The 27,004-nt window shown below is 42.2% G+C and overlaps 2 protein-coding genes across 3 annotated transcripts; one reads left to right on the top strand and one right to left on the bottom strand.

The window, feature by feature from the left end:
* Window positions 1–1,711: 1,711 nt before the first annotated feature.
* lsm7 (LSM7 homolog, U6 small nuclear RNA and mRNA degradation associated) lies at window positions 1,712–5,240 on the bottom strand. The gene is made up of 4 exons (XM_053634466.1): window positions 4,685–5,240; window positions 3,579–3,669; window positions 3,247–3,318; window positions 1,712–2,165 (listed from the first exon to the last, which is right to left on the bottom strand). Exons 1-4 carry the CDS (start codon window positions 4,688–4,690, stop codon window positions 2,023–2,025), a joined length of 312 nt encoding a protein of 103 aa, XP_053490441.1. The 5' UTR covers window positions 4,691–5,240; the 3' UTR covers window positions 1,712–2,022.
* sass6 (SAS-6 centriolar assembly protein) lies at window positions 5,198–26,012 on the top strand. 2 transcript variants are annotated; one of them, XM_053634464.1, is made up of 17 exons: window positions 5,202–5,577; window positions 6,523–6,583; window positions 6,935–7,014; window positions 7,180–7,284; window positions 7,577–7,748; window positions 9,884–9,961; window positions 10,064–10,183; window positions 12,736–12,927; window positions 14,321–14,515; window positions 20,293–20,382; window positions 20,874–21,053; window positions 21,692–21,773; window positions 22,410–22,534; window positions 22,704–22,847; window positions 23,563–23,657; window positions 25,087–25,181; window positions 25,272–26,012. In XM_053634464.1, exons 1-17 carry the CDS (start codon window positions 5,513–5,515, stop codon window positions 25,340–25,342), a joined length of 1,950 nt encoding a protein of 649 aa, XP_053490439.1. In that variant the 5' UTR covers window positions 5,202–5,512; the 3' UTR covers window positions 25,343–26,012. The 2 variants fall into 2 exon arrangements, with proteins under 2 accessions (XP_053490440.1, XP_053490439.1); XM_053634465.1 differs by lacking the exon at window positions 22,704–22,847 and having other exon boundaries at window positions 5,198–5,577.
* Window positions 26,013–27,004: the final 992 nt, after the last annotated feature.

Raw genomic sequence — 27,004 nt, 5'->3', positions numbered from 1 at the left:
GTGTGTGTGTATATATATATATATATATATATATATATATATATATATAATGTTTTCAGATAGACTTTAAGAATGCCTTTCACAAAAGAAGAACGTATTGAAATCATTCTCATGTCTGGATCTGGAAGCTGTCACAAGGATGTGATGGACTGTAACTGGAAACATGGCAAACACATCACACAAAGAACACTGCTGCCAAACTTATTAACCAATTCAAAAACAGTGGAAGTGCTGCGGACCGACTGAGAAATGGATGTCCACAAACACCCACTGAGGAAAACACAACCGACGTGGTGCTGGCAAACATAGTCCACTATGTATGGAGACTTTTTGGACACCCTGCACAGTATATCTCACTCACTCACTGTATCCTGATCACTGTATCCAGGGAGAAAATGTAAAACTCCATGCAGATAGTAACCCGAGCTCAGGGTCAAACCTGGGAACCTGGAGCTGTTATGCAGCAACACGAACTCTCAGTATCTGTTTATTGCTCCACATATCCATATTCAGATTGACGCTGCAATCCATTTTACTCACAACTTGGAAAATCCCGACCCCTGGCATGGAAGAGCCAACGGAAGAGTCATTCAACTTGGAATGCCAATTCGGGAATTTGACCAACATCTGTTGTGCCCGAGTTCTCTGATTCACTCTGATGTTACAATAATAAGGCAGTGCACAGTTGGCAGCAAACAGAATTCCCTTTGATGTATTTTCTACATGATGAAACTTGATTTTAGATCTGTAGCTTTTGGGTCATAAAAACATGTTTCAACAACTTTGTAAGTTTAGATTTATAATGTAATTCCATTGATTTCAATAAACCAAACATGAACAAGATTAGCTGACCTGTCAAAATTTGTTTTTGATAGCTCATCATGCAGAAATAATTCATGCAAATATTGATAATGTGTATCAAATTCAGAGACTAGCCATACAAACACGGTCTTGCTCTGGACATCTATCTTTTTCTGAGCCGATGTACTGGAATGTGTTTAGAGCAGAACTGGGGAAAATGGACTTGGAACATTCTGAGTATAATACACAAGTGGCCTAAAATATCCTCTTTTTTTTTAAGGGTACATTAAATACGAACACTGACACTTCTGAGTTCATTCCAAAATAATGTATTCACACTCAGTTACATCCCAATTGAGGACTGTGTGATTGTGAGGACACTTGATCACACAGTCCTCTTTGTAATAGGACACTTTACTACACGAACATTACGAGGACGTTTAATCCTTTCTGGTCCTCACAAAGGGATAAATACATGCATGTACACACACACACACACACAGGGGTGGAGTGGATTTAACAAATGCTCAAAGTTTACTTTATTAATACCTCAGTTATTTTAATGCCTATTTTTTTGCAAAGCTTTTAAGAGCTTAAGACTTCTTTTAACCAGCTAAATGACAGGCTGCGTCTCAAACTGCTGCATTACTGAGTATCATAAAAGAGGTTGGATTTTATTCTCCAAATATTTGGAACACGCCTCTTAATTCGATACACACTGTCTACCCCCACGTGCATGAAGAAAATCACACCCATTTCATGTGTGAGATCTGTGTAATGTGTGAACATGTGAAATAACATGAAGGTGCCATGATTACACCTGGTTATGTTCTTGCAAAACACTTATAGTAGTTTTATTTCATCTGGCAAAAAGATGGTGGGCAAAATGAGAAAGCACGAACTCCAGAAATCTTACGAACGTCCAATTTAATTATAATATTAAAATAATGAGTAAAAATAAAGTTAGCACAATGTGCAGTCATACATAACGAGATCACGTGACTCCATACAGTTTAATTCAAACCCATATCTAGAAAACAAACTAAAAAGATCTCCTGAGCAAAGTTACAACCAGGGGGGAAAAAAACCACGTTACACCTGATGGCATCCGACATCCACAAATTTGGACGCAACATAAACATTTGCTCAACCGAAACTTCTTGTAGAAAACAGACACAATCTCTCCGTGTGTGTGTGTTAGAGACAGAGGGGGTGAGTGCGTTAGCCGTCCTGCTGCTGTATGAAGGGGTTGGGAATGGCCTCCATGCCGTCTTGAGGACAGATGAGGACAACAGCCGTCCCTCGACACACGACAAGGCCGAGTTGCCTGGTGTCCTCAGTCAGTTTATACTGATCATCTGGGTCTGCACGGGTGGAAAACACACACACACCCATATTGAGCCCTAATGATGCTAACTAATTTGTTTTATTGTTTTTTTCCCTCTCTCTAATCTTTCTAAAACACTCCATGAAGAGGTAAAAATCTTTCTAAATTATTCTATGAATGCAGTTCAAAGTCGGTTTCCACAATGAGTGATATTGTACATGAACAATATTATACATTATATTTTATATTATCCCAAAAACCTGCCCTACAACCGCTAATATAAGTTTATGGAGAAGTCATTTGTAGCGGATGACTTTTCTGCGGTGGCCCGTAAGCACTGAACACATTATCAAAACCAAAAACTCAACAACAAAACAAAAAACAACAAACCCCATTGATTTCATGAAGCTAGCCAAATAGTCAGTACAAGATTTCAGAGTTTTTTTGTTATTGTTGTGACCAAAAATTGCTTGATTTTGCTGCAGCTTTTTCCCCCCCAAAATTTGTGAGGCAACTTGCAGAGTTTGTGTTTTTTTTGTGGAAAATCACTTGAATTGGAAAAATTGCAATAGCATGAACGTGTTTTGCATGGTCTTTCGCAGTGAATTAGTTGGTAAATGAGGCCATTTAGCTGTGCTCGTTCGATGCAGGTCAACTGAAGAGAGCTTTGGCTGAATGCTTGTTGTGATTACGTCACATTACGTGTCTTGGCGGACAATCGCAAGCTCCTCCAAATATTGCAGTTTCCCCTTGATTTTGCATTAATTTCTGCAATCGCAAAATCCTGGAGGGACTGTAACAGACCGACAAGGTGAAATTTATTCCCTTGTGTCAGCAATATGAGCATGTGATTTTCATTAAGGACCACTCTTTCTGTTTAGAGAAATTGTTGATGCGTTTCTGAATTTCCTTTTGGGTTTATGGTTTGTTAATATATTGCGAACTTACAGGCCACCATAGTTTTCAGTTTAAAAACAAACAAACAAACAAAAAAAAAAAACACAACTTTGTCTTGCTGGCTTTGTTTACTAGAAATGTAAAATTTGATTTTACCAATATATTTCTTTAAGCTAATAGAGGAACGTTATCCGAGAGCCTGGATGCTCATAAATACTTACCACGCATGTACTCAATTGTACCGTCTAGCACCAGGTTCAGCAGAGGATCGAACCCTTTCAGGACGCCACTAGCTGTGCAGCGGGAGAGGATTTGAATTAAAAGGTTTGCTATTAAGCAGTAAAACAACTGGAAACTGAGTGTGTAACACTTGTCACACTGGTCCCTTTAAGCTGTTTAGGTTTTAGGAAAACTGGCCACAAATAGTCTTGTGCATATGTGCAATAAATGAAATGCTGATCATAAATTAATAAATAACATTTGGACTTGTTATTCACATAAGAAATCATGATAAAAATGAAAGAAGATGTAATAGCTAACATTAGTCATGTACCTTCACGTCCACCTTGGAATTTAACTCTGATGGTTTTGTCGATGTATTTTGACAAGTCAAATATACTCTCCTTCTTCTTCTTCTCTTTATCCTGTAACAGCACCGAAGCAGAAGTCTCATCAAATCAACAAAATGTTATCGTAATCTTAGGGTCACATTGATACAATAGTCATAACTCAGTGCCACTTATTTTCTCTTACTCAAAAAAGATACTGACATACAATACTATGTGATGTAATCGTAGTGTAGCTGTCACAGTACTGACAGTCAACACGACATGACAGCAATCTGGACATAGTTCATGAATTAATGACTGCAATCTGTGCTCTGTGAAGTGTGAAATGAAGTCGCTGCTGCATCAATAACACCAAGCATGACACAACTGTCACTGATGAACCTACAGCCTGTGTTAGAAAGAAATCAGCCCCAGCCAGTGGTAAAGCTGAGGTCAGTTCCATAAGAGTCCAAAACAATCCACTTTAAGATATATAACAGCAAATAATCTGATGTGGAGCCCAAACATAAACCCTATACCAATTTCTTCTTATCTTTAAAAGCCCTGCTGGCACATTTATACCAGCCGCCCACGCTCAGAGCCCTGAGAACTTAATAATAATAATTATATTATTAATAATAATAATAATAATAATAATAATAATATCATAAATTTGTAAGAAACGTCACAAATAATAATAAAACCCCTTATACTTATCGTGCATCGATTAAAAATCGTGACTGGTTGGCTTATTAAGTGGACCTTAATTTTTTTTTTTTTTTTAATACAGCATTTTCACTTAACATTCTCAAAACTTACAAGTATTTAAATACCAAACCAATTCATGTTCTAGGAAGAAGCACAGTACAAAAACGTGGTTAAAAAAATAACATTACAGTTACACACAATACATTGTTAGCTAGTTGGCTAACATACTATATTGGCTTAACGTCGTTAAATTTACAAAACAATTAGCGTAACATTAAATTTAAAATTTTAGATTAAACATATGTATTTTTTTTCCTTTACCACAGTCTTGGTTTATAAATGCAGAGTGTTTACACAGTTAAACGCAACTTAAACAAAAACAGAAAGCGAACATGCTACTCACCGCCATGTTCAAACTTCTTCCTGCGCCGCCTCTATGTGCGTCACCTTTGACCCCTGACGTTCCACCAATCACAATTTGGTTAGTCTAACCCCTTCTCCTGGGATTTTATTTATGTATTTATTATTACTTAAAAAAACAGTTAATGAATTATGAAATACTATCGCCTGTATGTGTAGATAAACGACTTCGTTTTTTTTATTCTCGAGTTCTTATAGATTCGTACACAGAACTCTAGTTTATGTTTCAATTATACTGGAGTTAGGTTACCTAGTGCACTAGGTACTATCTAGTACATTTTAGAACACTGGCTATACCTGAGTATGCATGTGTGTAATATATATATAATTAATTAACTTAGCCTTTTAGCCGTCAGTTCACAAAGCTGCCTCACTACAACCTCACTGTTCTGTTTTTGCTTAATTATATTCATATAGCATGTATAGCTACTAGTCAGGATAGCCTGGTTAATTTAAAAAGTACCGATAACATATTTTTCCCACGTCGCAACGTCCATCCAACATTTTCCCCACACATATAATACCAATATTTCAGTATAACACTAGTCAGAATATGTGGCTCAAATCGCGTACTCTGCTTTATAATAGGAATTAGCCGAGAGAAGTACTCTAGGACAATAGAAAGCGGATTGGAACACTTCCATGTTCATGTTGACGGTATCATCATTTCCGGCTTTAGCGGCCATTAGCGGGAGGCGAAGCGCCAAACTCGAAATCTGCCGTTGCTGCTTAAAATCTGTTGCTTAAAGTTGAACCAGAAACACGTTGGTAAATATTTTATTGTTTTTTTATTTTTTGATGCAAAACAGAAATGACGGAGTTGCTTTTTAACAAGACGTTGCAAGTGCACGTGAAGTGTAAAGACTGCGATGACAGGTAAACAAATTTTTTTCTTGCTGCCATGTTCATGCTAATGCTAATGCTACTGCCATGTTGATGTTGATGCTGATGCCAATGCCATGTTTATGCTAATGCTAACTCTCGCTAACAACGAGCTAAACAATTAGCGCAGCTGTTCGCGGGCGGTCTGGATTAAAATAAAGAGTATTAAATGTTTATTATTTTAAGGCCACACCTTTTAAACGATGACTTCATTTTTTTGTACCACAAGTGTTTTAAAAACCGTTACATATGCAAATAAAGTCTTTAACTATTTTCATATTAACACAACATTTTTAATATTTAGCTAAAATATAATACTTATTTAATGTTTAACGTAACATTTAATTCACATGTCTGATGCATAATTTTTCATAAATATGACACAATGTTATAGTGAGTATATTTGAGACCAATTATAATTGAATAAATGAGTTATTTTACATTTCAGAAATCGCTAAATATGGTCAACATGACGTTATTAAACCAACAAAATTCCGGAAATACAAATCATTACGTCATCTATGGAAAGACATAGGCATGGATAACATTGCAGTTTAGTAAATAAGATTTCTGGTGCTATATTATTCAGTATAGAATAATGTAGAATTTAACCTTGGGGGAAACATATAAAATAAAAGGATGTATATTTATGTTTAAATTGTAATCAAGGTATTAAAAAAAATATATATATATATATATAAGTATATTATTATTATTATTATTATTATTTATAATTAAAGTGCATAAATGTTTTTTAAAAATCAGTTCTAAAAAGTAAATTATACAATTTATTTCTATGGAAGTTGTAAAAGGAAACTGTCGTAAGATCAGTAGGATTTACTGCTTGTAGTGTGCAGCCATCTGGAATTTCTGTCCGCTTTTTGTTCTTTATGAATCTCTGGCATTTGTGTTGTTAATCATTTGTATTATTTCCTGTAGGCGAGCAGTTATCAGAGTCAGTATTGAACTACAGCTCGTTTCAAACCCCATCCACAGACGGGTAAGTGTTTCTAAATCAAATTACACAATGTTCGGATCATGTCTATTGTATGTAAGCAATAAAACACTCGATGTCATGCTGTTATAGAAAATTAATCACTCACATGGTGGTGCGATGAAGCAGAATTATTTTTACCACACTAAAGTTGACTCTTTTCTTGTAACACAACATCCTGAAGTGTTTTATTCAGCTTATACCACAGCAATTTTCCTATGAAAATTGAAAATCCTATGAAACAAGTTAGTTTCTGTTCTCACTTGTGTTATAGCAGCTAAAAAACCCTTTCCTTTCTCTTGAAGTTAATCTAAAAATCTTGGCTTAAAAAAAAAATATTGTATTTTTATTTTCTAGGATTTGGTTGTGAGGCTGACTGATGATGCTGATCTCTACTTCCTGTATAATCTCGTCATATCAGAGGAGGATTTTCAAAGGTACGCTGATTTTGTTCAGAAAATGTTTTTGCACTGTTTTGGCTTTAAGGCTGTGTGAATTTGTAGAAGAATAGTCAGAAAATTGCAGCTGTACAACTTTTGTATTGACTCTGTGTGATGAGAATATTTCAAATAGACCTGCTTTTCTTTTTATAATTGAAACAGCCTAAAAGTCCAGCAGGGTCTCCTGATAGACTTCACCGCTTTCCCTCAGAAGTTCATAGACTTGTTGGAGCAGTGCATCTCCGAGCAGAGCAAAGAAAATCCGAGGTGACTGAACGTTTCTCAAAATGATGCCTCGATTCTGTATGGTGTTAAAGCCACCTGCACATGATAATGCAGAGTGCAGATCAGCCAAGCTTTATGTATTTTGCGTAGGACCTCCACATTTTAGCATTTGAGTACACTGCTACTACATCATAACTAAAACAAACAAGCAGCAGTGTTTTTTCTTCCAAACGCCTGGTGGTTGCCATAAAACCCTGTGTGTATATACACATACTCCAGTTTCTACCTTAGGCAAAAGATTAGTAAGAACTGTATTGTTTTTTTTTTCTTGTAGGTTCCTACTGCAGCTTTCCTCCCCGTCGTCTGCACTAAACCACGGCATCGCTAATCTGAACATCGTGGAGACCAACGCCTTCAAGCACCTCACACACCTGTCTCTCAAACTGCTCCCTGGCTCAGATGTGGAAATAAAGAAATATCTGGCTACCTGTTTGGCAGCGATGAAGGTACAGGAGATGAGGAGAAGCGTTAATATCTTCTTTCATTGTGTCCTGAACTGTTGTCCCACATGTAGGCAAATATTTATTTATAATTCTTGTAATAAAAATGTATTACTATTGGGAAAAAAACCAAGTGAACACCAAGTTTGTTGTGCCAGTATGAAGCGAAGGATGTAAAATAAGTTGGAAGAGAACAGACACCAGAGTTGTTATTTAGATGTCCCTGTATTAAAGAATAAAGGAATATAAGCTGCTGGAGAATTAGCATCAGAGTGAGTAATGGCAAAATAATAAACAACTGAAAATGTTTTAAAGTATTTTCATTGTCCCTAATAAAACAAAAGGAAAAAAGATCTTCCCTCTCTCCTCATCAAAACAAAAACATAATCGCTAAAAGAAATGGCACCCCATACAGTGTCCAGGCATATATACAGGTGCATCTCAAAAAATTAGAATATCGTGGAAAAGGTCACCCCCGCCCCCCATAATTTCATTCAAAAAGTGGAAGTTTCATATATTCCACATCCATTACACATAAAGTGAAAATGCAAGCCTTTTTTGTTAAAATCTTGATGATTACGGCTTACAGCTCATGGAAATAAAAAATCCAGTATCAAAATATTAAAATAAAGAATTTATAATACAGAAATGTCGAACTTCTGAAAAGTATGTTAATTTATGTACTTGATACTTGGTCGGGGCTTTAATCCTTTTGCATGAATTACTGCATGAATGCGGCGTGGCATGGAGGCAATCAGCCTGTGGCACTACTGAGGTGTTCTGGAAGCCCAGGTTGCTTTGATAGTGGTCTTCAGCTCGTCTTTATTGTTAGGTCTGGTGTCTCTCAGATTCTCTATGGGGTTCAGGTCAGGCGAGTTGACTGGCCAATCAAGCACAGTAATACCATTGGTAGTTACTAGAAGTCTTGGCACTGTGGGCAGGTCCTGCTGGAAATGGAAATCAGCATCTCCATAAAGTCCTTTCATCTTCACCGAGATTAAAGCCTCAGGAAACCTTTGCAGGTGTTTATTAGCAGATCAGTGCTCTTCTCAGGTCGACATTTCTGTATTATAAATTCTTTATTCTTATATTTTGAGATACTGGATTTTTTATTTCCATGAGCTGTAAGCCGTAATCAAAATTAAAACAAAAAAAAGTCTTGAAATATGAAATGGGCTTGAATCTAGAATATATTAAAGTTCCACTTTTTTAAATAAATTATGGGGGGGGTGAACTTTTCCACGATATTCAGTTTTTTTTGTTTTTTTTTTAGATGTACCTCTAAAGGGCACTATTATCCTGTATGTACAGAGTGTAAAATTGTATACACAATTTTACGAAACTAGCATAAGGAGGCAGGGCTGTACAAGGGCTGGCATATAGTAGTGTATGCTACAAAGTTAAAAAAAAATAGCATTAAACAAACAGTCTACAAAGTATGAATCTAGGACAAAGCTAAGTGTTGTATGCAGACATTCTCTCGTTTATATTCTTCAAATGTGATGGTGTAATTCCCATTCTCCCACTCTGTCACTCCCTGCATCGGAGCTGGCTCTCTTCTGAGAAATCTTCAACACGTATTAGAGGAAGAGAGACACAAAGAAAGCTAAACATGCCATGTCTTTATGTTGATAAACGCAAATCAGCAATAAATATCCAAGCAGGTTCGCAACACAGCTGATTTACGTTTAGCCACGCCCACAAAACTGTAAAAATGTGACAATTTTAAAGATTCAAAATGTATTTGGAAAGTTTGTAACATATTAAAGAACCAATAAAGATGTTATAAAAGATATTGTGAAGAAAAGGGTATTGTGACACAATTTATCGCTGTATTGATATTGCATCATATTGTCCAGGGCTTAGTGTTAATATCAATGTTTGTTTAAAAAAAAAAAAAAACCCCAGTTGAAGACATAGAACACCTTCACTATTTTGTCATTTGATGTGATGATATATTGTATTTGATGATATATTGTATTTTAGTCTTCTTTTTTTTTTTTTTTTTTTTTTTTTTTTTTTTTTTTTTTTTTTAAAACAGTCCTAAATTCCATAATGTTGGTGTCTGTTCTTCAGTTGAGCTACACCACTGTAAACTCTGAGGAAATGGAAGGTTAATGAGTAAATGTTGTTTTTCTCAGGAGGAAAAGGAGCAACTCCAACAAAAACTAAAGAAGACCGAAGAGGATCTGACTAGGCAGCTAAACTATGCACAGCAGGTACAACTGGCTATATAGCTAGGAATTAAAAAAACAAAAGAGAGAAAGACAGAAGTATCACTATGATTCAACTTTCTAAACAGACCTTTGGTGTTCTTTTAGACGTTGTCTGAGAAGAGCCGGGAGCTGGACAAACTGCGCTCTGAATGGACATCACAAACGACGACTTTGTCCAGCAGACATACGCAAGACCTCACAGCAGAGCGTGAAAAAGCTCTGGAGGTAAAAATTATAAACAAAGCTTGTCTTAGGAAAAATGTTACATTTTTATTTTTTTGCGAGAATCCAAAAGCCTATAGGATTTTTGTCAAGGGAACCAGTGTGATGATAACTTCCGGGTTCCGGTACAAAATGGCATGCGCCGCTCTATTGGGTGATTTGTCTGCGTCTCTCCTCCTGTAAACACTGTTTTTGCCTTTTCTGCAGACGCCTGAATAGTTTATATTTGGTTGTATATTGTTATATTTTTCGTTTGGTTGATGGCATTTTTATTTTTACTTATCCTATATTTTGGGTACAATTTTATTTATATTTTGCTTCTACAAGATGATGTACTTTAAGGACCAGTCTAATTTGATTAGCAGGAATGTAGCACAACATGGAGGTGAAAGCAGTTGTCTGTTTATTTAAATGTGCATAAAAATATGTTGTCCCTAAAATCAATGAATAATTGTGATAAATAATCGTGATTATCATTTTGGCCATAATCGTGCAGCTCTAAGGGGTGTGTGACATGGGTTCTTTTGGGCTGGTTGAAAACACGGTGTGCTGCTGCATTCTGAATCATCTGAAGGGGTTTGATGGAGCTGGGTGGGAGGCCCGGGAGTAGTGCGTTTCAGTAGTCCAGTTTTGAGGTAACGAGCCTGGACTAGTAGCTATGTAGCCTGTTCGGTGAGATAGGGTCTGATTCTCCTGATGTTGTGCATAATGAACCTACAGGATCATGCAGCTGTTGAATGTGGTCTGTAAAGGTCAAGTTGTCATCGAAAGTCACCCCAAGGTTTCTGGCTGTCCTGGTTGGCTTGTGTGTGTTTGAGCCGAGCTGTACGGTGAGGTTGTGGTTGATTTGAGGGGCAGGTATGGATGACGAGAAGCTCAGTTTTCACAAAGTTGAGCTTAAGGTGAAGTTCCCTCATCCAGTTTGAGATGTCAGACAGGCAGGCAGAGATGCGTGCTGAGACGGATCGATCATCAGGCTGGAAATACAAATAGAGCTGGGTGTCATCAGCATAGCAGTGATATGAGAAGCTATGAGCCGCAGAGACGTAGTATAAATAGTAAAGTGCAGTGGACCCAGAACTGATTCCTGGGGAACCGCAATTGTGAGTTGCAGAGTTTCAGAAACCCCTCCCCACCACAATACCTTGAAGGCTCTGTCTAAGAGATGGGATTCCACCCAGCACAGAGCCGTTCTGGTGATGCTTTGGCCCAGGAGGTTGTTCTGTGTGAGAAAAGTGGAGTGTTGATTGAAAACAGCTCTTTCAAGGGTTTTGGACAGAAAAGGAAGGAGGGAGACAGGTCTGTAGTTGTCAACTGCAGCAGGGTTAAGTGTTGATGTTTTTTTAAGCAGTGGGGTAACCCTGGCCTGCTTAAATGAGGTAGGGAATGTGCCGGTGGAGAGGGATGTGTTAAAGATGTGTGGGAGTGCAGGTAGTAGCGTGGGAGAGATGGACAAACCGATATACAGTGGATGTAAAAAAGTCTACACACCTCTGTAAAAATGACAGGTTGTTGCGATGTAAAAAAAAAAATGAAACCAAGATAAATCATGTCGGAACCTTTCACACCTTTATTGTGAGACTAAACTATTAATTAAAGTGAAAAACAATAAGAAAAATTTTACAGGGGAAAAAAGTATGATAACCTGGTTGTAGAAGTGTGCACACCCCTAACTAATACTTAGTTTAAGCACCTTAAGATTTTATCACAGAATTCAGTCTTTTTGGGTAAGAGTCAGTCAGTTGGCATATCTTGACATAGCAATATTTTGCCATTCTTCCTTGCAGAAGCATTCTAGCTCTGTCAGATTGGTTTGGCATCTCCTGTGCACAGCCCTCTTTAGGTCACCTCACAGATCTTTGATTGGATTTAGGTCTGGACTCTGACTGGGCTATTCCAAAACCTTGATCTTGTTTTGGTGAAGTCATTCCTTTGTTGATTTGGAGGTTTGCTTTGGCTCGTTGTCATGCTGAAAGGTGAAGTTCCTCTTTATCTTATGTGTTTTAGCAGAAGCTTTAAGGTCTTGCACCAAAATTGACTAATATTTGGACCTATTATTTATTCCATCCATCCTGATTAAAGCCCCAGTTCCAACTGAAGACAAACAGCACCAAAGTATGATGCTGCCGCCACCATGCTTCACTGTAGGGATGGTGTTCTTTTAGTTATGTTTTAATTAATTATTAAATATTTTTTTTTAAATGCCAAACGTCTTTTAGTATTATGGCCAAAAAGTTAAACTTTGGTCTCAGACCTAACACATTATTCCACAAGGGTTTGGGAGATTGGATGTTTTTTTTTATTATTTGTTTTTTGGTTAAAAAAAGGTGCTCCATCTTGCCACCCTACCCATAGCCCAAAAATATAAAGAATTTGGGAGATTATCATATGTTTGGAGCAACCAGTACTGCTGCAGTAGGCCTCTTTGCAGTCTCCCTGACCAGTTTTCTCCTGATTTTCTCATCATTTTTAGAGAGACGTCCTGTTCTTAGTAGTGTCACTGGTGGGCCATATTTTAATACACCTATAACCTCAGTGTATTTGTACATGTACAGATCCAGACCAGGCTACAGCAGCAGAATGAACAACTGAGGCGCGAGCTGGAGGCGACTCATCAGCGCAGCACTCAGCAGCTTCAAACCCGACTCTCTGAACTGGAGACCTCCAACAGGGAGCTCACAGAGAAAAAGTACAAAAGCGACTCCACTATCCGAGACCTGAAGGCCAAACTGCTCGGCCTCGAGGAGGTGAGGTTTATTTATGTTTAGATTTTATTTCATACCATAGTGCTGTTGAAGGTGATTAATGTGCTTTATCAGCAGCTCTGACAATAATGCATCTGCAAATCACAGGTTTATATTAATGCTTTCATTCTAATACGTTATCGTTTCTATAGTAATGGCTCATTCACAGGGACTTGTAAAGTAACGGCTTGTTCACAGACAGATGCTCCACATAAACCTATTAAAAACTATGTATAATAGTTGATATAGTGAAGTTTTCTGTCAGGACAAATGTGTTTAACATTCATGGAAGGAGTCTGCAGTGTTAGCTCTGTAACAGTCAGAGTTAAAGCTGTAACTTTAATTGTCTGACGTGGGGTGGAGTTTACGCTTTGCAGTTTCTCAGTAGCATGAAAAGTTGTGTTTTTTTTGTAGTATTAACTGGTGAGCAAATGGTTGTTTATAGCTGCTAGTAAGTGAGAACAGGAACTAACTTGTTTCGTGGATGTTCCACAACATAAATGTAACTATAATTGGTTAAAAATGATGTCATTCTTTAAATAATTTTTTTTTTTAACTAAAGAAAAATTGTAATAGTCAGCAAATTGCTTTGGTATAAGCAAAATTAAACACTTCAGAATGTACTGTTATAGGAAAATAATCAACTTCAGGGTGGTAACAGTAACTCCACTATGTCACACCACACCGTCCTTGATTTATTTTTCTGTAACAGTATGACACCAGGGCTGGTGGAGGAGCTGGAGCCGGTGCTCGGCCAGAGGGTGGCACTCACTCGAACCCGCCCTCGTTTACACTGACAAGCGAGCTGAACCCACTACGTCATCAACAATGTTCATCTCTTTTTTTTTTGGCCCCTGTATTCCTTATTAAGTTTTTTTTTTAATTGGTTGACCACTTGATCAGTGGAACGGCTAAATCCTAAGGTGGCCATTTCCTCTGCTATCTCCTCATATACGCTTTTTTCTGATGCTACTTTTTGTCTTGAATTTCTCTCGTCGACCGGATGGCAAGGAGAGCGTTGGTCTCTTCTGCCGACCACTGTTGAACCGTTATGTTTAATCTCTAGTTGTTAATGTTTACCGCAACTCTGAATAAAGCTTTTTAAAATGGTGCCTTTCAAACTGCGGTCTGTAGTGAAAAAGCTCCACCTACAAACATCAGGTGCCCTAGTTCGAGACCAGCAAGGTTTCAGGGCCAGTTCAGGTCCAGGAATTGGGCACCATTTCAGGTTCAGGGGTTTTTGTGTGGAAAAGCGCAGCCGGTTTGAGATTGGGCTCCGGCTCCAGCCCTGGTGGAAAAGTGCTATGAGTGTTTTTATTCTTTGTATAAATCTCTGTAGAGTGCTGGAGCTGCTCTGCATTGTCTAATCATGTTTTTTGTATTGTTTTCTCTGCAGGAGTCTCAGAGGGCAAAGCAGCAGGTGGCGTCTCTCCGGAGGGAAAACAGCACCCTCGATACAGAATGTCATGAAAAAGAGCGACTAGTTAATCAGCTGCAGACTCGAGTAGCCGTGTTTGAGCAGGAGATTAAAGACAAAGATCAGCTCGTACTCCGAACCAAAGAGGTGCTCGAGGCCACGCAGCAGCAAAAGGTAACGTGATATTTTTTGTCTTTGTTTTTAACATTTAATACAATATCTATAATATTTTGTAGATGCTGTAGGGGAATTAGCCCGGGGAAGGGCGGAGCACAGACCCACAAGAGACAGGTTTCAGTTAAAACGGGGGTTTTATTTGTCTGTGTGGGAGCTGTCTGTAGTGAGGAGGTGAGTGTGTGTGAGTGTGAGGGGTTTTGTGGGGGGGGTGTGGCTGGCGTTGTGACGTCCTCGAGGGCGTGTTGGGGTTCCCAAGAGGTGTGTGTGGGTTTCCCGTGCCGTCATCCACCGTCGAACGCGATCTCACTACCCGGCGGTCTCGTCCGCACTCACACCTTCGGGGTGAGAAGGAGAGAGAGAGAGAGAGAGAGAGATTAGCGAGAGGATACCGTCGTGCTAAAGGTTGGAGTGCCTCTATGCTGCTGAAGAGCACGTACAGAGTCTGTCTCTTAGCCGTTCTCCTCGCACGGGCGGAAGAGCGTCCCTTTATCCTCTTCCGCCGTCGCCTGAGTGGTGGAATTTCCCCGACGGACTCTCCAATCGCCGGCCGGTGTAGCATCGACGGTCCCGCCCCACCGTGACGGTCCTTCCGGCTGATGGTGTGTTTGGCACGAGGCTGTCCGTTTCGTGCCGGTGCGGCAGTCGGGGACTTTCTTATTATGCGCGCCGGTTGTCGGTCTGTCGCGACAGTAAACCCCCCCCCCGCAGCTCCGAGCCTACTGCCGCTCGGTGGTGGGCCCAGAGTGCGTCTCGCCGCGAGAGCCCATCTGCATTACCATGTTGGGCCCCCGCCCGGTGCTGGACCTGATACGAGAAGTCCTGTAAGGCGAGGAACCAGCGGGTTACCCGGGCGTTTGTGTCTTTGGCCTTGGCCATCCACTGTAGGGGGGCGTGGCCAGCCAGGTAGTACCGCAGCTCCTCGATGGCCCATTTTATTGCCAGGGCCTCTCGCTCGACGGCTGCGTATTTCCTCTCAGCGAGGGACAACTTCTGGCTGATATAGAGGACCGGGTGTTCTTCTCCGTCGAAGGTTTGCGAGAGGACTGTGCCAAGCCCGGTCTCGGACGCATCGGTGTGTACCGTGAATGGGAGGGTAAAGTCCGGGTTGTGTAGTACCGGCGCGCTGGTGGGGGCACATTTCAGGGCTTGGAAGGCCCTCTCTGCGTCGGCTGACCACCTAACCCGGTCTGGCTGGCCCTTCTTTGTGAGATCTGAGAGGGGGGAAGCTACAGCAGAGAAGTTAGGCACGAACCTCCGGTAGTACCCCGCCAACCCCAAGAAGGCACGTACCTGTTTCTTGGGTCGAGGGCAGTCCTTTACGGCCTCGATTTTCTTTGTTTGTGGCTTCAGCATCCCCCGGCCAATGCGGTATCCCAGGTACTGGGCCTCAGTCAGCCCTAGGTGGCATTTCTTGGGGTTGGCTGTCAGGCCGGTCTCCCGGAGCGCCTTCAGGACCTCCCCTAGATGAAACAGGTGGTCTGCCCATGTGGAGGAGTGGATGACTACGTCGTCCAGGTAGGCAGCTGCAAACATGCGGTGGGGCCGCCGGAGGATGTCCATCAACCTCTGGAACGTTGCGGGTGCCCTGTGTAGCCCAAAGGGGAGAACCCGGTACTGCCAGTGGCCGGTGGCCGTGCCAAAGGCCGTCTTGGGTCTTGCGTCCGGCGCTAGCGCAACTTGCCAGTAACCTTTGGTCAGGTCCAAGGTAGATATGAACCGGGCCCTCCCCAGTCGCTCCACGAGGTCGTCCACTCGGGGTAGGGGATAGCTGTCGAACTCCGATACCTGGTTCAGCTTCCGGAAGTCGTTGCAAAGCCGCATGCTCCCGTCCGGCTTCGGCACGACGACAATGGGGCTGGACCAGGGGCTGCTGGACTACTCTATGATGCGATCCCGCAGCATTCGGCCAATTTCTTCCTCGATGGCTTTGCGCCGGGCCTCTGGAACACGGTAGGGCCTTTGTCTCAACACTACGCCGGGAGGAGTTTTGATCTCGTGGTGGACCAGCTGTGTCATCCCTGGGGAAGCCGAAAACACATCAGAGAATTGGTCTACCAACTCAGTGAGCTCCTGTCTCTGGGTGGGGGTAAGGTCCTCCCCCAAACCGACCAAGGTACGCTTGCCATGGTCTGTGTCCCGGGCCGCGTACGCCGACACTACCAGGGCCGGTTCCACCCACTACTTTAGAAGGTTCACGTGGTAGAGCTTCTCCTCCGTGCGCTTACCGGGCTGTTGCAGACGGTAGTTGACAGGGCCCCGGCGCTCGAGGACTGTATACGGGCCTTGCTACCGGGCCAGGAACTTACAGGCACTGCTGGGTACTAACAGGAGGACTCGATCCCCCGGCTGGAATTCTCGGGGCTGCGCTGGGCGGTTGTATACCCTTCGCTGCTCCTCCTGCGCGGCGCGCATGTGCTCCCGGACTATTGGAGCTACCCGGTCGATCTTCGCTTGCATCTCCTGCACATATTCGACAACTGAGCGGAAGGGGTACGGTTGCTCCTCCCAGGCTTCGCGGGCCACGTCCAACAGTCCCTGCGGGCGCCGTCCGAACAGGAGCTCGAAGGGGGTGAAGCCCGTGGACGCCTGGGGGCACTCTCGGACGGTGAAAAGCACGTAAGGGAGGAGGAGGTCCCAATTCCTCCCCTCCTCGTCCACCACCCGGCGCAGCATCCGTTTGAGCGTCTGGTTGAACCGCTTGACCAGCCCGTCGGTTTGCGGGTGGTAGACCGACGTCTTAAGGTGCTTCACCTGTAACAGTCGACACAGATCGGACATTAGTTTAGACACAAAAGGCGTACCTTGGTCGGTCAGCACGTCCTTTGGGATCCCCTCCCGACTGAACAGGAGTACCAGCTCCCTGGCGATGTTCTGGGAGGTGGCTTTGCGCAGCGGCACCGCCTCGGGGTACCGGGTGCCGTAGTCAACAATGACCAGGATGTACTCATGGCCCCAGGCAGACTTGGGAAGGGGGCCCACGAGGTCCATGCCCACTCGCTCGAACGGGACGCTGATAATGGGCAGAGGGATAAGGGGTGCTGGCGGGGGCCTCCATGGGGCAGTGCGCTGGCACTGCGGGCATTGCTGGCAGAAGGCCCGGACCTCCGCGTCCATCCCGGGCCACACAAAGCGATCCCTCAGCTTCTCCAGGGTGTTTCGTGGCCCCAGGTGGCTGCCCAGGGGATGGGTATGAGCCAGATGCATTACTGTTTGAGTCTTTGGTTTGGGTACCACCAGTAGGTCCACCTGCTCCCCGCGGTGGCAGGCCCGCTGATAGAGGAGACCGCTCCGGACGAGAAAGTACGAGGTAGGGAGTCTCAGGTCAGGGCTCTGGTCGACTCCCTCTATCACTCGCACCTAGGCCCAGCAGTGCTTCAGGCGGTCGTCCTCCTTCTGCTCCCGTCCAAACTTCCCCTCCCCAAACGTCCTTTGGGTAGAACGGAGGGCCGGGCGAGGGTCAACGTGCTCCCGGTGTCCAGCAGGGCGGTTACCGGGCTCCCCTCGACCCACACCGTCAGGGTGGGGCCCTCCGGCGGCTGTTGTAAATGGAGGGTGCAGCCCGCTAACCATGGCTTCGGAAGCGGCCAGGCAGGTTCCATCTCCGGCTCTGTAGGCATGGGCTCGTCCACGGGGGGTTACACGAACGGGCGATCTCCAGCGAGTCCTCCAGGTGCTGGGACGGGGTTGGCGGTTGGGCCGGGGGCACCAAAGGGCATGTCGGGGAGCCGCTGCTCACCTTGGCCGAGCTCAAGGGTGGCCATGGTTTGCTCAAGGGCGGTTAGGAGCTCCTGGGGCGTTGTCGGTGCTTGCGCCCCTACCGCCTGGCGTTCTGTGCGGGGTAATGCCCTCAGGAAACGGTCTGTGGCCACTTTTTCCGCCACCTCCGCGGCGGTATGCCGGTCCGGCCGGAGCCACTTTTTGGTTATCCGAACGAGGGTGTTCAACTGTCCGCGTGGTCGGGCCCCCGGTCGATAAGCCCAGCGATGGAAATGTTGCTGCCTGGTAGGGGGTTCGCCCACAGCATGCCAGGACTCCCTCCTTCATCGCCGCGTAATCGGCAGCCTCCTCCGGCTCGAGGGCGTAGTAGGCCGTGCGTGCCTCTCCCGTGAGCAGTGGGCCGAGGGCGCGAGGCCAGTCGTCACGGTCCCATCCCTCCCGGCGGGCAATACCCTCGAAGGCCTCGAAGTACGCCTCAAGATCTTCTTCGGGGGCGAGGGGGGGAAGCAGGCGGCGGATCTCGCGCCCCGGGTCGGGGAGGGGTATGGAGGCGGCGGGGGTCTCAGTCCTCAGGTCAATCAGCGTCTGGGTTGCGACCTGAAGGCTTTCGGCAAGCTGCTGTGTCACTGCTTGCTGCTGGATGCTAGTCTCCAGCAGGTGTTTCAGTGCGGGGTCCATGGTTTTTTTTTGTTGTTGTTTTTTTCTCTCTCTCTTTTTTTTTTTTTTTTTTTGTTTGTTTGTTTGGGCTGTTGTTGTTGTTGTTGTTGTAGGTGAGTCTGTACTCTATGCCTGCATCCTCCACCAGTGTAGGGGAATTAGCCCGGGGAAGGACGGAGCACAGACCCACAAGAGACAGGTTTCAGTCAAAACGGGGGTTTTATTTGTCTGTGTGGGAACTGTCTGTAGTGAGGTGGTGAGTGTGAGGGGTTTTGTGGGGGGGTGTGGCTGGCCTTGTGACGTCCTCGAGGGCGTGTCGGGGTTCCCGAGAGGTGTGTGTGTGGGTTTCCCGTGCCGTCATCCACCGTCGAACGCGATCTCACCACCCGGCGGTCTCGTCCGCACTCGCACCTTCGGGGCGAGAAGGAGAGAGAGAGAGAAAGAGATTAGCGAGAGGATACTGTCGTGCTAAAGGTTGGAGTGCCTCTATGCTGCTGAAGAGCGCGCACAGAGTCTGTCTCTTAGCCGTTCTCCTTCACCACCGTGACGGTCCTTCCGGCTGATGGTGTGTTTGGCACGAGGCTGTCCGCTTCGTGCCGGCGCGGCAGTCGGGGAAGGAGCGACTTTCTTATTATGCGCGCCGGCTGTCGGTCCGTCGCGACAATGCATATAGAGCCCTCAAAAATGATTGGCACCTTTTTATGAAAATGACCAAAAATTATTGTACATAATGGTATATCATATTTTATTTCACGATCGTTGGAATTCCTTCACATCATTTTGGGATCTTATTCCATATAAGGTACTATAAATATAAAAGTTTGAGTACGGAATAAAAATTACTGAGTGTCATGCTGTTAAGTAGAATTATCAACAGTGTGATGAAGCAGAGTTAATGTTACCATCACAAAGCTGTGCAATGTCTTCAAAAAAGTTCTCACTTGCGTTATAGCAGCTATAAACAGTCTTTCCTTCATCAGCCTCTTTTTTTTTTTTTTTTTTTTTTTTTTTTTTTTTTTTTTTTATAAAGTTAATGAAAAGCAAAAAAAAAAACACAACAAAAAAAATATGCTACTGAGAAACCACAAAGCATAAAATCTTCTGTTCTGAAATGTCTGACTGTTCTGAAGCTGGCACTTGAGACTTCTTCCATAAATGTTAAATAAACACATTTCTCCCCACAAAAATTCTTGACCGTATCAACACATTTTTGAATCAGTTTATGTGGAACGTCTGCCGTACATAATGTATTAGAACGAGCGCATTAATATACACCTGCACTATTGTCAGAGCTGCTATTTATAGAAAATTAATCAACACTTTCTGTACAGTCAGAGTGAAGACATCATAAGTGCTGTGGTATAATATATATTCACTACTTTCTTTTTTGTCCTGGTTAGACCTCCATTGATGAAACTGTTGAGAGTAAACAGCTACAGATTGGGAAGTTGGAGTCAACAGTGAAATCTTTATCTGAGGAGCTCATAAAGGTTTGTCAGAGATTTATAAAGTGATACCAGGCTTATTTTCTGCAGGATTTAATTGATCAGCAAGTGATGGTATCTCAATTTATTAATGGTAGTTACATATAACTTTAGTGTGGTTGGATTTGACAAATTGTCCAAGTATATTAATTGAGCAGATATTTATTCATAAACATACTAATACATAAATGTTATGGGTCTGAGTAAAGATATGTACGTCTGTGTGAATTGGCTGTGTATCAGGTTTGGATTGTATGGTAAATACACCCTCCAATATTGCAGTTATTCTTTTATCCTTTATCAGAACCATTTAGTTGAGCAGTTAATAGCTGATTTTGAAATAAATCTTTTAATGCCCTCTCCAGGTTTCTGAATTAGTCCGGTTGGAATGATCAGTTTGATTTATTAGTAAATCTGAGAAGCTGATTGTTCAACTTGATATTAATATTAATGGAAATGCTTGAAGTACTGACCTGAGCCATGGGTGTGTGCTTCAGGCAAATGGCATCATTAAAAAGCTGCAGGGCGATCTGAAGGCTCTCGTGGGGAAGATTAAGGTGAAGAACACGGTGACTGTGTCTCAGGAGAAAGTGCTGCAGGAGACGACGGAAAGACTGCAGAGGGAGCAGAGGGAGCTGCAGGACACACAGCACAGACTGAGGCTCAAAGAGGAAGAGGTGAACAATTTTCTATCAATAATCTGAATTTGTTCTTTAGGGAAGATGGAACAGACTTTCCGTATTTTGTGCAGGAGGCCTGCATCCTAACGCCGGAGTACGCTGCTAAGAATTATCACTCAGAAATTTATCATGAAAATAAAAACAGCAGATGAGCCAAAGGTTGCGCAGGTGTTTTGAACTCGTCAATATTAACTGACCCTATGGAAATCCCTCCCCTCCCCCCATATCAAGTTAGTAATATTTTCGCCAGTGCTTTTGTCTTTACTTGATTTTCAGTGAATGGCAAATGTTTCGACATCATTCCCGTGAATTAAAACTCTACCAATGTATGTTTAACGTTTTATACAAGCCCTGGCAAAAATGATGGAATCACCGCACTTGGAGGACACTCGCCCGGCTTTTTTACTTTTGTCCACTACTTGATGTGGAAAAAATATGGCATTAATTGGAACAATTTAATTTGACATGTTTGAGGTGTTTCACAAAGCCAGAATGTTCAAAACAAAAATTGTTTTGTCATATCTGTGATTTCTTTATTTGCTCGAATCACCTATTGCAGTGCATTGTGGGATTTCATTAGCACGTTTGATTTTGCAACTACAAGTCTGATTGCTTTAGTCTCCCTGTTCTTACAGGTATCGAAGTTAAAGGAGCAGTTGGAGGCCACAGTTAAAAAACTGGACGAGAGCAGAGAGGTGCTGAAAACTAACGAAAATGGTATGCATCCGTGTGCATGATGGTTTTTCTCTTTGCGTTATTAGTGATAATTATTTTTTGTAGTCAATTAATCTAACGATTTTTTTTCAATAAATCAATGAATTACTTAAATATTTCCCCCAGCATTTCAGTCAGCTAACACTACTACACAACTTTGCAATATGTTCCTAAATGAAACACTTGGATGCTAAATTCAATTCGTTTCAGTGTTTGCGGGATGCAAATAGCTTTCAGTATGTAGTCGACTTCAAATCTTTAGTTTTCAGTGCCTGATCAACTCTTTGGGATCGACTCCCAGCACCTCTGAGAATTGAAAGCAGGATTGATACAGAACATATATTTAAAATATTTATTGTGTACATCAAGAAAATAATTGACCTTTTGCAAACACTTTCATTCAAGCAGAATGAATGTATGAATCGCATTTATAGGTTATTAGAGGTTATTGGCCTTTTATTTTGAATTTGACTCGCTAGAATTAAATCAATCAGTGCTTGAAACGCACGCAAGATTGACTGATTCAAATAGGTTCACTAATTGTGGTGTGAAGCGTCAATGTGTACCATCACGTGCTTCGTAACATTTGACCTGTTGAACTAACTATCAAGTGTTTTTTTTTTTTCTCTTGACCTGCAGTGATAACGTGGCTGAATAAGCAGCTGAATGAAAACCAGCTGTCCAGAAAGCAGGACACTGTTGGTGTGTTTGAGACACCACAGCCTGGTGCTGGACTGAGACATGCACCTGCTTCTCACAACATGGTAACACTAACACACACACACACACACACACACACACACACACACACACACACACTGTCTGATTTCTGTTCATCTCATTAATCAGTTTATCATGAATAAAGTCACATGTGGCTGTGACTTTATTAGATTTGTGTGTGTGCTACCTGATATCCTTTTCTTCTTTCTCTAGCTTGATAGTAAGACTTTCTCCTCTCTGGGTCAGCCATATCCTGTGACCTCCACGTTAAACTCCAAGCACTCGTTCCCTCTGTCGTGTGTGAGCGCCGGGCTGCGTTCCGTCCTCACTTTACACAATCCCAACCCAGGACCAAAGGCAGGCTCCTTTTTTCTCTTCCATCCTTTTATCTATTTTCACAATCTTTCTTTCATCCACCAACGATTGGCATGCACTTTCTTTGTAGTTTGCATGCACTTAGTCAGTAGTTCACCATGAAATAAATAAACATTCCATGTCACGCTTTTATTGAAAAATAATCAGTCACAGGGTGGTATGAAGTTTATAAAGATTATTTTCCTATAACATCCTGAAGTGTTTTATCCCTCTTAAATCACAGTAATTTCAAAGTGATTACAATTTTCAATTTATTAAAGAATGACTTTCATACATTTTGAATCCTTTTATAGTTACATTTACTGCTGTGAAACATCTGCGAGACAAGCTAGATCCTGAAAAGAGAGAGACTGGTGAGGGAATGACTGTTTTATACCTGCTATAGCATACAAGAGGTCTGCAGGTGTAAACAGACATTTCCTCACTCCCTCTTTTTAAGTTAATGACAAAAACAGCTTGTCGTGTTCCAGAGAAAACAGTGTAAACGCCTCCCCATGTCATTGATTCACCAAGTCAACGATTACACAGGTCTTTTTAATCTGTTTATGAGGAGCATCTGCCTGACAAGTCCCTCTGTTACTATAGTAACAATAATGTATTAGAACAAGCACATTAGAATAAACATGTAATTAATTAATCAACACCTTCAGTGCTGTGATTATAAACTGATGTATTTGTGTTCGGTACTCACTCACAGGTCCAGTTTAACCCAATGAGTGCCAAAGCCAGCATGTCTCCAGTAGAAGGAACTGGAAACCCAACAGCACCACAGTCATCCTCCAATAAGGAGAAGTGAGTCATCTGTTAGTTTCTCACATGTTCACTACCGAAAAACCCCCTGCTTTTTCTTCATCACTTACCCATGTGGAGTTAAACACGATTAACCAGAATCTAAACCTGGGATCAATGACTCAACATAATTCTGGATTGGTCCGTACTTCATAGCTGTAATTCCATAAGCTCAAACCTGCACAGGAGTGGTTTATGCAACATAAACCTGACTCAATTGTGTGTACATCTATATTGGATAAAAACACTCTTAATATCCTCTCCAGGTCTTCGTACCGTTCGCACTAGCTAATAAGCTAATATCACTGATCTCGGTTTCACGCGTTGGTAGGTACGTCACTCGATATAGTTATCTCAGATAACACAATCTGGCTAAATTTATCCAGTTCTTAGAAGCAGTTGTTAGCCTGCATGGAATTTGGTTTACGTTATCTTGGATTTATTAAGTGACGTAAGGATGGGGGACCTCTGTGGCATGATGAATATAAACTACGCAGGTAACGTGATTGGCTGAGCATACAGCACGCCTATATCCCTTTTAATACCTCAAATGTGATTTAGTTTGGTCCAGCATACCAGGTTGTTTTCTGTGTGTGTTTTCATTGATGTTTTTTTTTTTTTTCTTACAACCCTGTACATATAGTAAGATTTTGTAGTGACTAGAGATGGCACTGATCCGATACCCAGGATAGGTATCGCTCTGACAGCGGCTTGGATATCAGACAAAAAAAGGATGAATTCGATCTGTTCCTGTTTCCAAATAGAAACAAGCTGAACTCTGTGTTGAAAGATCCTGATCTCAACACACCACATGACCTTGAGTCTGTTTGGCTCAGTTCCAAAATTTGATAGTTCATGTGCTGGTTACAGTGATAATTCCTTATAAATCCTAGAAGCATTCAACCACTCGTTCTTGAGATATCGCACTAATTAGAATCTCACACAGACAGACCTGAAAACACACTGCCTCCACTACTTAGTGATTTATTTATTTTTCCAAGTGAAAAATTCGAAAAAGCATTTTAAAGATTTTAAAAAGAAAAAAAAATCATGGATGGGTTATGGATATTAGCTGATATTGGTATCAGAAAAGAAAAACAGATTGTGCCATCTTTAGTAGCAAAAAAAAAAAACCTTAATTGGGAGCAGATTTTTAGAAAGGGTAATCCTAGACCTGATCTAGTCAGCTCGTGGTGTGTAACAATACGTTCTTATTCATAATCCACAATTATTCACAGCATTCAACAAATCCAGTGTTTAGCTTTGTGAGAGGTTCAGAAAACGATTCTCACACCAGGCTGTTGCTGTTTTGTTGTCATTTAACACCAGATAGTCCTCTTAATACTCTTTATAGTTTGAAAGCAGTAACATTCTGACCAAAACCGCGTAACCAGACTGCACATGCGTTAATGCTGTTTTCCATGTCTGATAGCGGGGAACCACTCGGGTTGGACTCAAAATACTTTGAGAGACGAGATGAGAGCATCCCTCTACGTGGCCTGGTACCCAGCATGCACCTGAACAAAGGTGAAGAAAATATCAGACAAAAACATAACACTGCTTTTTAAGAGAATCAGCAAACAATAAACACTTAACCTGCTCTGTATCTGTTTGCAGAAATTGCTAAACCCTCCTCGAACATGGCCAGTGCAAAACCCACAGCTCTATCAGCGTATTTCCCAGGATGATCTTCTTCGGTTTTTCTCACACCAGAATAAGGAGCACCAACCCTCAGGAGCTTCTACACATCTCTGTGTCATGTGTTAAGTGTATTATGCTTCTCAAATTATTTATTAAACACTGTTTTTTTAACCATTGAGTGGTTGTGCACACAGGAATTTTTTGTTTGAATAAAAAACTTTTATAGGTGCTGAATTATCTATGGTGCTAAAAATATGCGAGTAGATGAACACAACTGACGTGCTGTGAGCAAATGGACGGAAGAAAGACCATCCAGATCGCAATGAGAATTAAACGTGTTTGGTATAATGCATTTCCAGTAGGCGTGTGCCAATAATCAGATGTTCATTAATCTATGCAGGCTGTCTAGAAAGTGGATTTTTCTTCTTCTTTGGATTTTTCACTTTCTTAGAAAGTGGATTTTTCTTCTCATGTCATACAGTGCTATAGAGTGGGGGAGACATGGTAGACAAAACCGTATGAAAGGTTAATATCGGAACATGTCTATTTTCTACTGGTGAGCCATGAGTTTTACATCAGCATGAGTGTGCTGTTGTGATTGTATATAAATAAGTTGTATATAAAGTCTACAGGAGAATCGCCATAAGTTTGTGTATATACACAGTAAAACAGTGATGTACTTAGATCCTTGATTTAATAAATATTTTTTAAAAACCATTTTAACAACTGTGTGAGGAATCTGTTGTTCAGAGGAAGCATTTAAAGCAGCCAATACTGCATTAAATTATCATTTAGAACTGTATTAGGAAAACAGGCCACGCCTCCTTTACTAACATCACACATAATTCATTGGGGCTAAAGCAGAGGCTACAGGTGTGTTCGACTTAATGCTGTACCGCCCTGACCGATCGGCGGACGACTTGAGACGGCGCTGATGCCACGTCACTGTGACGTATGTCATCGAAGTACAGCGATAGCTCCCTCAGCCAGCGCATCACGAGCTCTGATGACGACACGGCTATTTCACGATTGGCCAGACAACTATGACATGCTTTATGTTTATTCCGACACCTTCAGTTCCACTAAGGCTCACAAATCCACATTTCATGAGTAAAAACCCTTTTCATGTAATCTTAATCTTATATTGTGTCATGTCTATCAATATAAAACTGCTAAAAAAAAAATACAGACCCACTTTATTGTTTTTTTTGTTGTTGTTGTTGTTTTTTTTTAAATAATACAGTCTTATGTTCTTGTACATACAGGCAGTGTATTAACTTAACCTATTCAGTAAAAAGTGTTTCTGGTTGCTACATGTAAAATTCAGACGTCTGTTTATCTGAGAAATAGTACATCTAATCCACTTCCTCTGCAGTAAAGACAGCAAACACCGCGCGAGCTTCACTACGGGAAGCAGAAAGTGTCTGACTCGCCGGCTCCATTTTCAGCTCCTCCCCCGACTGCAAGCGGAAACTCTCGCCGATCGGTTACATCCAGCTACACCCGAAGTCGAGCACACCTTATGCCTCCTTTAATTGCAGTGATCGCCAGAAGCTACGGCTCTTTTACTGGAACTGGCAAAGGCCACGCTACCTTCAGTGGGCGTGTCACGCAGAAGCCACGCCTCCTTCATATGGAATGACACAGAGGTCACACCTTCACCTTCACACCATGCTGTAATTACCATAATTAGGAGAATCCATCTTGTA

Source organism: Ictalurus furcatus, chromosome 10 (assembly GCF_023375685.1).
Source record: "Ictalurus furcatus strain D&B chromosome 10, Billie_1.0, whole genome shotgun sequence".
Lineage (NCBI taxonomy): Eukaryota > Metazoa > Chordata > Actinopteri > Siluriformes > Ictaluridae > Ictalurus > Ictalurus furcatus.
The sequence above is the reverse complement of the archived record's forward strand: the minus strand, read 5'-3'. Positions and strand labels throughout refer to the sequence as shown.

Bases quoted from the DNA above. Each gene is read 5' to 3' on its own strand.
- lsm7 (XM_053634466.1), bottom strand. The intron at 3,319-3,578 runs GTACATGACTAA...CCCGCTGCACAG, and splicing joins ATTCCAAGGTGGACGTGAAG to CTAGTGGCGTCCTGAAAGGG. The intron at 2,166-3,246 runs GTAAGTATTTAT...CCACCCGTGCAG, and splicing joins TACAATTGAGTACATGCGTG to ACCCAGATGATCAGTATAAA.
- sass6 (XM_053634464.1), top strand. From the start codon at position 5,513: ATGACGGAGTTGCTTTTTAACAAGACGTTGCAAGTGCACGTGAAGTGT. The intron at 5,578-6,522 runs GTAAACAAATTT...TATTTCCTGTAG, and splicing joins TGTAAAGACTGCGATGACAG to GCGAGCAGTTATCAGAGTCA. The intron at 14,516-20,292 runs GTAACGTGATAT...TGTCCTGGTTAG, and splicing joins AGGCCACGCAGCAGCAAAAG to ACCTCCATTGATGAAACTGT.